Source organism: Artemia franciscana, chromosome 3 (assembly GCF_032884065.1).
Source record: "Artemia franciscana chromosome 3, ASM3288406v1, whole genome shotgun sequence".
Classification (NCBI taxonomy): domain Eukaryota; kingdom Metazoa; phylum Arthropoda; class Branchiopoda; order Anostraca; family Artemiidae; genus Artemia; species Artemia franciscana.
This window is the reverse complement of record NC_088865.1, coordinates 53552267-53564992: the sequence shown is the minus strand read 5'-3', so window position 1 is coordinate 53564992 and position 12726 is coordinate 53552267. Positions and strand designations below refer to the sequence as shown.

Genomic DNA, 12726 nt, shown 5'->3' with positions numbered 1-12726 from the left:
CAATCACATTTTGATTCTGATTTTAAATATATAAGTTCCGTTAAGTTTAGACTTACCCATCAAAAGTTACGAGCCTGAGAAAATGTGCCATATTTTAGAAAATAGGGGGAAACATCCCTTAAAAGTCATAGAATTTTAACAAAAATCACACCATCAGATTCAGCGTATCAGAAAACTCTACAGCAGAAGTTTCAAGCATCTATCCACAAAAATGTGGAATTTTGCATTTTCTGCCACAAGACAGATCACGGATGCGTGTTTATTTGTTTTTTTTTTTTGTTGTTTTTTTACCAGGGGTGCTCATATCAACCCATTGGCCCTAGAATGTCATGTGAGGGCTCATTATAACGGAAATAAAAAGTTTTAGTGTCCTTTTTAAGTGAACAAAAAATTGGAGGGCACCTAGGCCCCCTCCCACGCTCAGTTTTTTCCCAAAGTCACCGGATCAAAATTCTGAGAGAGCCTTTGTATTCAGCATAGTCGAAAAAACCTAATAACTATGTCTTTGGGGAGGACTTGCACCTCCACAGTCCCCATGGGAGGGGCCGCAAGTTACTAACTTTGACCGGTGTTTACACTTAGTAATGATTATTGGGAAGTGTACAGACGCTTTCAGGGGGATTTTTTGTTGGGGGAGGGGGATCTTTTCATGGAAGAATTTGTCATGGGGGAAGAAAATTTCCATGAAGGGGTGCAGTATTTCTTAGCATTTTTTGAAAGAACAATGAAAAAATAAAGACGAAAAGTTTTTTCAACTGAAAGTAAGGAGCAGCATTAAAACTTAAATCGAACAGAAATTATTGCGCACATGAGGAATTCACATCCTCCTAATACCTTGCTCTTTATGCTAAAGTAACTTTATTACTTTCAAGTATTTATTCTACGGCCTTTGTGATTCAAGGGTCATTCTTAAGGAATTGGGACACAAATTTAAGCTTTAGTGTAAAGAGCGAGGTATTGACGAGGTGGCGAACCCCCTCATATACGTAATAAAAACATACGAATATAGAAGTGCGTTACGTAAGCTAATTCGTAAGTTATGTATATTTTTACTAATAAAAACGTTCGTAAAAATTAAAAGTTCTAGTTGCTTTTTTAAATCGCCAAAAAATTGGACGGTAACAATGCCTACTCCCCCACTCTTTTTTTTCTCAAAATAGTCCGATCAAAACTATGAGAAAGCCATTTAGCCCTAAGAATAAATTAATATGCCAATTTCGTTTTAATTATTCATGCCCGGAGAGCCAAAATCAAAACATAACTAAAAACGTTCAGAAAATAAATAAAAAAAACGAGTTTTTTTTTAAATGAAAGTAAGAAGTGATATTAAAACTTAAAACGAACAGAAATTACTCCGAGTAATTTCTGTTCTTTGACAATAGAATTTTCTTCAATTTGACAATAGAATCATTTCAAAGTCGGAGAGATTTCCTGATTCTGATCCCAGGAACTTTTGGGTTACAAAAAGGTACCAGATCAGTGAGCAACTTTCTTTGTATCTAAATAACTAGGAGTAATACTCGATAACGAACATTTCCATTCAAGTAATGAGTTGTGAAGCTTATCCTAGACTAACAATCATCCGAACAATTAGCAAAGTTTCTATCTCTGATCCTCGATAGAAAGAGGCGCGGATTCTCTTTCTTTGAAAATATACTGCAAGACATCAGGTATATTGTTAAAGGAACAAGATTGCTAGGAATTCACAAATACCTTCAACCAAGCAAAACCACTACCACATCTACACAAAACCACTGCAAAAATATTCCACAGGGGGCCAAGCACTGTTCACGTATTTTGTATAGAAGCATAAAAGCTAATAGGTATGATAAACGTGGTAATATTTTTTTCTAAAAATCATTCCACATTTTTTTCCGTACAAATAAAGAGAACTTTTCACAGGGAAAGGCAAAGTAGAAATGCGGAATACTCAAGTTTCTGTTTTCAGTAGCTTTTCAGCACATTCTTGACAAGCTCCTGTTCTCTTTTTTTAACAGTGGGTTTGACCTTCCTAAGTCTATCATTAAATCTTTGTTCTTTTCACATTGAACGTTTAGAGCATTTAACACAGTCTTTGCTACCTGAACCCCAACTAAATCCTTTAACCCCGGAGCGTTATCTAGTCTTTTAATTGATTCTTCCAGACGATAGCCTGAAAACGTTTCTTACATACATAGCTTTTATTTCCTTCTATCCATTTCATTTTCTAATCCAGCTGTGACTTCTTTCTGCTTTTCATTTCTCTTTCAGTGTTCGACGCTTTTTTCTTCTCGCTACTTTCTCTCTTTTTATGACTCTTCGGCTTTCTTGGCAGTTGAGCTTTCAAGATTTTTTCCATGTGCCAATAGGGCAGCCCTTGGATAGCAATGACCTCAGAGAAAATTGGTTACAGTTCGAATTTCCGACACTAAAACTTCAATGCAGGTTTAACGGTCAATTTGGCATTGAAAGTACCCTCCAACATAAACGTCCGAAGCTGGTTAAGAGTATGTTTCGATTCCAGGAAACTGCATTCTACATAAGAAGTTAAATATAAATCGATGAGAGCAGCACGTACGCCATCGGTCAAGTTAGGACTCCTCCTATCCTTGTCACATGCAAGGATATGTATCCAGTACCTGTCAACACATTGCCAGTGTACTTATTTAGCTCCTTTTTCAAATCGATAAATTTCCAGCCACCTTGTAACCTTAAAAAACCAACACTTAATGGTCTACAAAATCTAGTAACCCTGCAATAGTCATACTTTTTTCAAAGAAGCAACAAGGAATTTCATGCGTAACAGCACAACTTTTCTACTAAAGATGGAATCCTCGCTATCAGATCTATGGAAGTGGTGACAAAACATTTGCGAATACCCAACAAGAACTCAGCCTCAGCCTTTTTGTTCAGATCTACTAGAGCTAATCGCGGGTTTTCATTACAACTTGCTTTCAAGAGGAGAGATACATACTCAGCTTGGTCTAGCACTACTGGGTCAATCGCTTTCTCTTGAAAATACTCCATTTTCAACACACGAGAGAAAACAAGGATAGAAACGTTTCATAGCTTTAAACTAAAGTTTAAACTAGACGTCCATCCTTCTGAAAAAAGTACCAAAATACTCATATGGGATAGCGATAAAGACAACAAAGTGCAACTTGGCGACAAACAGTTCCAGTTTGTCCGGCAAAAGCGTTTCTTATGTTGGAGCTATTTGCTAACAATAACTTTCTCCTAGAGACAAAATCAGAAAAATAGGTCCGTAGGACTTTCCACTTTTCAATTAGTTTTACTCCTACTTCTGTGAGGGTTAACTATGAGGCTGGAATAAGTATCACGGATTTTTGTTGCGGCTTGGATTCTTGTTTTTAAATAGACTCGAAGTCGTCACATCCTAGGTCGTTTGTAGGAAGAGTGATGCAGTCTTTTGACTAGATGTGCAATAAAATCATCGAAAAAATTTAGGCTTTATGATATACTTTATTCAAAACATGCCGGTTGCAAGCTTGTAGCTGATTTCCTTTGTCTTAGTTTCTCAGTTCATAGTCGAAAGTTTCTTGTAAACGTCAGGTCCACTACTACTCATGATGATGATTTATTGCTAACAGCATCAAGCATCGCCTTTAGTAGACATTCTTTTGACTTCTCAGGCGATTCTTCCTTGGGTAGTATCATTAGTACAGATGGTAAGAGCACTGAAGCTGTAAAAGGTGAATAGCCAAGGCCCAGTATGAAATGTTTGGACAATAGGAAGACAATTACATGAGGCAAGATTAAAATATAGGTTACCACAGCAGCAACAGCGCTCCGGCATGATTCTGAAAAAAGGCACTTTGAACGATAGAGACTATTTGGTTAATGTTGAAGAGAAATCGTCTACGGATAGTTTTAGGTACTTGTTTAACTGACCGCAGGTCCAACAACAAGCTTTTTGAAAATTGGGCTCTATCCCCTTGTCTAGGGCTACAATGAAAGGTTGACATAGCTAGTACACATTCTACTGTTGAAGGATGACGGATTGCCAAAAATTGCTCTTTTTCGGCAATCCATCGGGATACAAACAAAGAGTAAGTCGTCCTCGAAGGGGCCGGGAAGTGATCTTAAGGAAAAATTAAAAATATAATCGGAGCTTTATCGGAGGAGTCGACATAGGACTTGTTGTGACAAACGACTATTTTCTTATTTATTTTCTTTTCGTCAGATGAGTTAGCTTGAGGTGGCTTTTGTCTCTGTGCATTATTTGAACTGCTAAAGTATAGGAATAGGCATTTGCCCTTTCTGCAAAGCTTTTAAATACATATCTGCATATACAAATGTTCTACCTTATTCTTTTGAATACTATTTATCACTAGAATTTATGTTACCAGATGAAACGAGACTTGCATACCTTTCAGGTGCAATATAGCATACTCGTCTTCTTGAAGTATCAAAGAAATACGTAAAGTCCGTTGGATTATCTTCAGGAATATAGGCAGGTTTATAGGAAGCAAAATCAGTGAGAAGCACCCAGGAGAAGCTCGTTAGCATTATATTTTCTAATTTGATGTCTCCATGACAAACCTGAAATGAATAAACTACAGAAATTAAATTAAATGAAAAGATTTTCTAATTTAGTATTATGATGACAATCCTGTAATTAAGTTTTGTTTTTCAGGTCAAATTCAGAAGCTATTAAATTAAATTACAAATTATATTGTTTGTTTCAGGATTAAAAATTTCTGAAAAAGTTTTTCCAACATACAGATAGCAACTCAAACTATAGATTTTTATAGAATTAAATAAAAAAAAACAAGTTTTTTGAAATGAAAGTAAGGAGCGACATTAAAACTTAAAACGAACAGTCTGAATTATTAAATTTATTATATGAGTAATTACAGTTGTTTCACCTATACTAACAAATTGGCAGTTTTTCACCTAACAAAATAATGATTGAAGACATCGGCAAATTCATTTTCATCATATACCATAAGCCCATCTTTGCCAATCATTTCACTCAGTTGTGAAGACTTCTTATGATTCCTGACTAACGAATTATTTAACCTCCATGCCTCTTTTGGCTACCATGTGATTGCAAAACCTGAGCCTCAAAATATAGCTTTTTTGAATTAAGAATCAACTTTGATAGTGTGTTTTTATAATTAATGAAATTTGATTTATTATCCTGATTTGTTTCTGAAAAATATTTTTAAATATAAATTTGTGCTACCTGTATTGATCTCAAAATAACTGGCGAAATCCATGGCTTAATAGGCGTTTCATATTTTTTACACTTACAAGACACAAATGGACGTACTTCGTTATAAGCATTTTGAAATTTTTCCAGGAACATCACTGTAGCCTCTTCGGGCACTTTGATTCCAGAATATAATTCCAATCCATTCCTGACAGCTTGTATTTAAATTAAAAATTTTTACTTTACTAAAATTTCTCTTGGCATTTTCAGGGCGATAATTTAAGCACAGGTCAGACACTGCAATATAGTGACATATGATACGATTTCACATAATTTAAACAGAGGAAATCACGCGACTTTTCTTGAGTGGATTGATTACGCAGCTCTTAATTTATATTATCACAAGACAGCATATCGAAAATACAATCCCTCATAATCACGACCAGATCTACAATTTCATCAACCTTACCTAAAAACTGTTCATATATATCCGAAAATTCCAGGACTGACGCAGAGGGTGGCCGGTGTAATACAGAACAAACAGTTTTTGTTTGTATCTACCATAATCTCAATCGACAAACTTTCTAAAAATCATTTCCTTGTTAAAAGTAGACAACTTTTTCTTAATTACCCATGGGATCCCATCCTAAACAACAATGTTAGCCTTCCATCTGATTGTATTATTCTATTGCCCGAAGTAAAATATTAACTAATACACTTAAAAGGTTCTCACTACCATTTGGTAGCGAGTAAAAAACAAGGTGAGGGTCAGAATAAGGCAATAATTAGATTTATATTCATATTGAACTTACTCTGTTTGTATGAGCAAATGAAAGAGCCTTCAGCACTTGAAAAAAAATCCATTTCTTCTCTAGATCCATCAGAAAAGGTCTGGTACTAATTCTGTCATAAGCACTGGTGTGTACATACTGTCGAAATAACAAAACCGCTTTGTCAGTTAACTGAAAAAAGGTAAGAAGAAAAAATTACAGTCTAGATAAATTCCACATTTTCCTATAACATAGATTCACACACTTAAAAGTCCCTGGCGAGAGGGAGGTGATAGACAGTTTATTTAGGAGAGCTTTGTAACTCATAAAGAACATTTTTTGGCTTTATTATTTCGATTCTCGTACGTTTTGCCATATTTTCTAACAAATTTCCCTATAAACACTTCCAAATAACAGAGCAAAATGCTGAAGATTTTTTTAAGTTCTCAAAATTAAACCTGATTAATAATAAATTGTCTATCGTCTATAACAATTGTCTATTAAAAGTTAAAACGAATAGAAATTATTACGTATATAAGGGGGAGGTGCTCCCACCTAGAAAGCTTCACTTATCACGTTATGGTTTTTGAGTACTTTTAAAAGAGCTTCTCGTTATCATAGTTAAGCCACCCTTGTGTTTCAGGAGTCCTCCTTGAAAGAACTGAGGAAAAATTCAAACTTTAGCGTATAATAATTTCTGCTCGTTTTTAGTTTTAATGTTGATTCTTATTTTTAATTCAAAAAACTTGCTCAATTTATTTAATTTCTGACTGTTTTTCAAATAATAGCAGGAAATCTGGCTCCATTTCCATGAAAAATCCCCTTTCCCACAGAAATTTCCTCTAGACAATTCAATACCAGTAAAAATTTACTCCGGAAAAGCATCGCCGAGTCGGAAAAGAAAAAGCAAGAACATAAAAACAATTTCGTATAGGAATCCTGGCAAATTCCCCAGTATAATATATCTCCTGAAAAGTTCACCTCTGGAAACTTCTCTCCTAGTAGAAAATTCTCTCCATGGAAATTCCCCCAGAAGAAAATTCATCCCCCAAATCAAAAAATAAATACATAATTCCAGGGGCGTCATTTTGTTGGGGGGTCCCCACCAACAATTTGGAGAAAAATTATAACAAATACTATGCGTAAGCAATCTGCAAATTTTATTACTGAAAACCCCTTCCACAGGAAATCTGGGGGTCAGATAATTTTCAAAGACATAGACATTGGAGCGTTCAATTATGCTCAACAAAATGGCTATCTCGGAATTTTGATCGGACAATTTTTGAAAAAAGGGCGTGGGAGGGGGCCTAGTTACCCTCCGATCTGTTTGGTTACTTAAAAAGGGCACTAGATTTAATTTTGGTTCGAATGAGTCCTTTACCGATATTCTACGACTGCTTGGTTGAAACGATGACCCCTGAAAAAAACACGCATCCGAGATCTTTTTTCTGGCAAAAAAAAAAATACGAAATTCCGTATTTTTGCATATAAGATTCAAAACCTCCGCAGAAGGGTTCTATGGTACGCTGAATCTCATGAGGTAATTTCCATTAAGATTCTTTGACTATTAGGTAATGTTCCCTCCCTTTATCAGAAATCCGCCAAAATCTTCTCAGGCTCGTAGCCATTAATGTGCAATATGAAACTTCTATATTTAGAATCAGTACAATAAGTCAATTCTTTTAATATCTGTTTTGGTATTACAATTCCGTTTTTTAGAGTTTCGTTTACTATTGAGCTGTGTCGCTCCTTACTTACATCATTCTATTTTGTTATCACCTTCCCTGCAAATCCTGGTTAAGGGTTTATCAGTTGCAGAAACTGAGATGTTTTCCCTAAGTCCAATAACTCTGTTAAACTTAAATCCTCGAATAGCTTATTCCGAACTCCCTATTTATTCCCCATTCTACCAGCAAAGAAATATGTCCAAAAAGATTGGTAATATATGTTACCAAGCTTCTCAGTATTTGATCCTGCTCCCTTCTTTATCTCCAGTTTTGTATTAAAGTTTTATTTTATTTTCAATTTTACATTTTACATATTACTTTCAAGGAGTGTTGGGGGTGGGGAGTGCAACGGTTATTTAAATTTTTTGCTTGGGGTAGGGGATGAGATGCCCAAGCATTTTTGTCTCCGAAATATTGGTTCAAAAAAAGGCTCATGGATAATTTACCATGCTTTGAATAGGAAAAATTTTTTTTTTACTTTCTGTTTTGGAGATCAACCAAAAACCTACTGATGAAATGTTTACTTTCCTGGGTTGGCGTAATATGTTTTGGTTTAAAAGCATTTTTTTATATATCAGCTCGAGGGAGGAGAAAAGAAACTGAAATCACCCATGTAAGGCGAAAACCATAACTACGCCTCTGCTCTTTTGCCTTTTACTACTTCCGTTTTTTTATGTTTTAGTTTTGACTTTTCATTATTATCTGTGTTTTCTGTAGAACACTGCTAGCTATTTTCTACTGATGAGAATGGTTTTAGAAATAAATTCTATCTTAAAAGTGTGTGAGTATCCTCAATGAGAGACTTGATATCGGACGATTTAAACTATACGATAATACAAAACAACATTCATTGCTTTTATGTAGTACTTTTTAAACAAGCAGTGAGAGTACCCCAGCCCTTCCCCGTTTAAAAAATAACTTTCATAATTTGAAATTTACACTTCTAATGATTTATTAAATTCAAAAAAAAATCTACGGGACTTTTTTAAGTGATTTCAGCTCTTGTAACATGGCAAGCTTTGCATTTACAGTCAGGCCGTTAAAGGAGACACAGCTTTAAAAGCTGATACTAAAGTAATATCTAAAAAGAATACTAAAGAAGAAATAAAAAAAAAACTGTAATAAGAAAATTTAACTTATTTTTAAGAGAAAAGACAGAAGAATGCAGTTTGACCCAAATCAAATAAATCCATTTCCCAACTTTTCAATTTTATACTTCATTTGAATATCACCACAATGTATTTTTCATAAAAACAAAAAGAAATTTGGCCTGGACATAGGCCTAAAAACCTCAAATAAAAAAAAAGAACCAAAAAGAAAATAAACATTTTTCCCACTCTTAACCTTCATAAAGAAAACATTAAAAATTATTAGGTTTCTTTCTCTATTCATTTTACAGCACAGCCAACTACATTTATAATACAACAGCAAGAGAACCAGCATGCAAGCAGAAATAAAAAAAAAGAAAATCATATAGAACAAACCATTGCTTTCTGAAACGGTAGACATCCCCATTGAGGTGTGAGGACACTAAGTAAAACTTCCAAATTTGATTGATGTTCATTGAGAGGCAGTGATGGATCATTGACAACAAACACCTTTATCACTATATCACCTTCTTGAGCCTTAGCGCGAGCAACCTTGAAGAATCGAGTACTCCCAAGACTTGAAAAAAAAATTAATCATTTGTGATAAAAAAGACACAACGGGTTAACAAAAGTGCACAGAGCCGCTTTTTTATGGGATTAGAGCACCAATTACAAAGTCTTCAGGTTTTCTATTTTATAGATTTTTATGGTTCTCCACTCTACAGCATTTCAAATATAATTTCTATAGAAATAAAGCCTACAGTACGCCTACAGTATTATGCCTACAGTATTACTATACTACAATATCCCAACAGTATACTACAGTATGCCTACAGTATACTACAGTATGCCTACAGACTACAGTATTATGCCTACAGCTAACAGCATGCCTACAGTATTATGCATAAAGCCTAAAGTATGCCTACAACATAATATAGCCTACACAGTATTCTGTGTGCCTTTGGTGGCACAGTTGATTGATCTCGGTATTGAAGTTTGGGTCTTGGGGTTTAATCCAAATTACCATGGGGCCAATGGAAGGACCTCTGTAGTCAATAAGAGTCGTTAGTCAGTAGATTAAACGGTATTCTGTAGTGTTCTTTATAATTTTATAGAAGACAAAAATGGATACACGGAAGGGGAGAGGGTATGCTACAAGAAAACATGTCTGTAAACCAGCGTTTTCTATTCTTAATAATACTTTGTTTTTTGGTCACAACTTCAAAATATTTTTGTCAAAATCGGAGTGAAGGCAGGGGAAGGGGGGGGGGGGGTAATATAAGTCAATATCTCTCAGAAAAGACCCTAAAACCTATAATCTGAAAACTGTTTTGCGAAAATCCATGGTTTTCGACTGAGAGGTCATGGGCCTAATGTTTTTAACCTTCAAGAACGTTTTCCAAAACGTTTTTTTTTTTGCCTAGATATGCTTTAACTATGGATCTTCAATCATTATTTTGGAAGATATCAATTTTTTGTGATTTGTTTCACATTTTTGATGTTTGCTTTGATTTCGACTTGACTGTCTATCCTATTATCTGTTCCTTTTAGGATTCATTCATTGATGGATTGCATTATCTGTTACATCTACATTTGACCTAGCCTGGAATCTTTTGAAAGTCATTTTCATGGTGATTAGAGGTTCTTACTCCCCCGCAGTCCCCGTGGGAGGGGCTACAAGTTACAAACTTTGACCCGTGTTTACAGATAGTAATGGTTACTGGGAAGTGTACAGACGTTTTCAGGGGAATTTTTTGGGTTTAGGGGGGAGACCTGAGGGGTAGGGTTACGTGGGAGGATATTTCCATGGAGGAACTTTTCATTGGGGAAGAGAATTTCAATGAAGGAGGCGCGGGATTTTCTAGCATTATTTGAAAACACAATGAAAAAATAAATATGAAAAGTTTTTTTCTACTGAAAGTAAGGAGCAGCATTAAAACTTAAAACGAACAAAAATTATTACGCATATGAGGGTTTTACCTCCTCATTATACCTCACTTTTTACGCTAAAGTATTTGTAGTAATTTCAACTATTTATTCTACGGCATTTGTGATTCAGAGTGTGATTTAAGTTCTAAAGCTTCAAGTTTAAAGCTCAAAGTCACTAAAGCTTAAATGGGACGTTTAAGCTTTAGTGTAAAGAGCGAGGTATCGACAAGGGTTGAACCCTCTCATATACACAATAAAAACATACGAATATAGAAGTTCGTTACGTAAGTTAATTCGAAGTTAGGCATAATTTTTACCAATGAAAACGTTTGTAAAAAATTTAAAGTTCTACTTGCCTTTTTAAGTAATCAAAAAATTGGAGGGGAACTTGGCCTCCTCCTTCACTCCTTTTTTCTCAAAGTCTTCCGTTAATTGCAATTAATTAATATACAATTTTTTTTTACTTATTTATGTGCGGAGAGCCAAGATCAAAACATGCATTAATTCAAAAACGTCCAGAATTTAAATAGAAAAAAAAAACAATTTTTTTTTTAAATGAAAGTAAGGAGCAACATTAAAACTTAAAACGAACAGAAATTACTCCGTATATGAAAGGGGCTTTTCCTCCTCAACGCCCCACTCTTTACGCTAAAGTTTCTTACTGTTTTAAAAAGTAGAGTTAAGAAAAAGTCAAACTTTAGCGTAAAGAGTGGGGTGTTGAGGAGGAAAAGCCCCTTTCATATACGGAGTAATTTCTGTTCGTTTTAAGTTTTAATGTTGCTCCTTACTTTAATTTAAAAAAAATAAATTTCTATTTAATCTTTTAGTCTGGAACAATAAAAACATTTAAAGTAAAGTATTACAATTCATAGCTGATTAGATAAAAAGTTTTCGGTCAATTTTGGAAAAAGAAAATTTCTAGTTTTTCTATCTGTAAGGGTCAAGCCCCAACGTCTGATAGACATACGTTTCAAGCTATTAAGAAAAAATTGTCAGTGCATTTTTGGACAAACATATACTTAGAAGACAAAAAATTTCGGCACTCTCATCGCCTTCTCTAAATATCATACTTGAAGTCTTATGGCCCTCCCCAAACACTCCCTGGAAGTTTTAATTTGGTCTATCAAGTTGTTCCAGGCTATTGCAGGTACACTATTTTAACGACCTTAGTATATTTACTGTCTTTTTATTTATTTCATTACTTCACCATGACTTGATTCAAAATAATACAGGGGCAAATAGCGCAAATTTTTTTAGGCAGATCCAAGACATATTTCTTTGCCCCCACATCCTCTCCCTCTAAGCAAAAAATGTGACAGCCATAAGTCATTCCCTTGATGTTGCAGATACACGACTTTGATTTCTCTGAAATATAGTTTCTTTCGGTTTGCCTCTCTCTTACGTGAAAACCCAAGGCTCATTTGGATACAGAGTACCCCCTGAGAATTTCAACTCGATTTCTATGGCAGTTCCTGAGAAAAAAAACAGATATGCTATTTTGACAACCTGTCCGCACATAGGCCTAATTTATTCCAGCATACATTGCTACTTCACTAAAAAACGCTCCAAGTCCAACACATAGGGATTATAGTGCCAAAAATTCAAACCAGGTTAACAAAACAAAATCTCTCAACCCTTCCCTCCCATTAAGCAGTCCGAGTTTCACTTGCCCCCCATAACTCCCTAAAAGTGCCAACTTCATCCACAAAGCCGTTCCCCAGAGGATATTATAGATACGCCGTTTTGATCACCTGGTAACTCATACGTGTCTTTTGATTACCTTGCTATTCAATTCTTAATAGATCATTGGTTTTTATGGGGCTTACAATCCAAAATGTCTAGATGGATTGGAGATAAAAATTTTGACCCCTCTTCCTCTGCAGATGCTGCTAAGTCAAATTTAGGGTTTACTTGGATCCCCAATGCCACTTGAAAGTTCTAACTTAAGACTTCAAGCAAATCCTAAGATATTGCAGATATGTTTTTTTGATAACATGATACTAAATATTGTCTACTGATTTACTTTGCTACTGATGACATGAAAACTTGTCAGAAGA

The 12726-nt window shown here is 35.0% G+C and overlaps 2 protein-coding genes across 2 annotated transcripts in view; one reads left to right on the top strand and one right to left on the bottom strand.

Annotated features, from left to right (window-relative positions):
• Nucleotides 1-12726, top strand: part of LOC136025409 (phosphoinositide 3-kinase regulatory subunit 4-like) — a 419187-nt gene that overhangs the window by 114012 nt on the left and 292449 nt on the right. The gene's annotated exons all lie outside the window — the stretch shown is intronic.
• The window catches only part of LOC136025407 (phosphoinositide 3-kinase regulatory subunit 4-like), a 53665-nt gene that overhangs the window by 27809 nt on the left and 13130 nt on the right, over nt 1-12726 (bottom strand). The window contains exons 2-4 of the mRNA XM_065701421.1: nt 9137-9317; nt 5968-6117; nt 4370-4542 (exon numbers count right to left, since the gene is read on the bottom strand). Of these exons, the coding sequence (XP_065557493.1) occupies nt 4370-4542; nt 5968-6117; nt 9137-9317 (504 nt within the window). The remainder of the gene's footprint in view (nt 1-4369; nt 4543-5967; nt 6118-9136; nt 9318-12726) is intronic.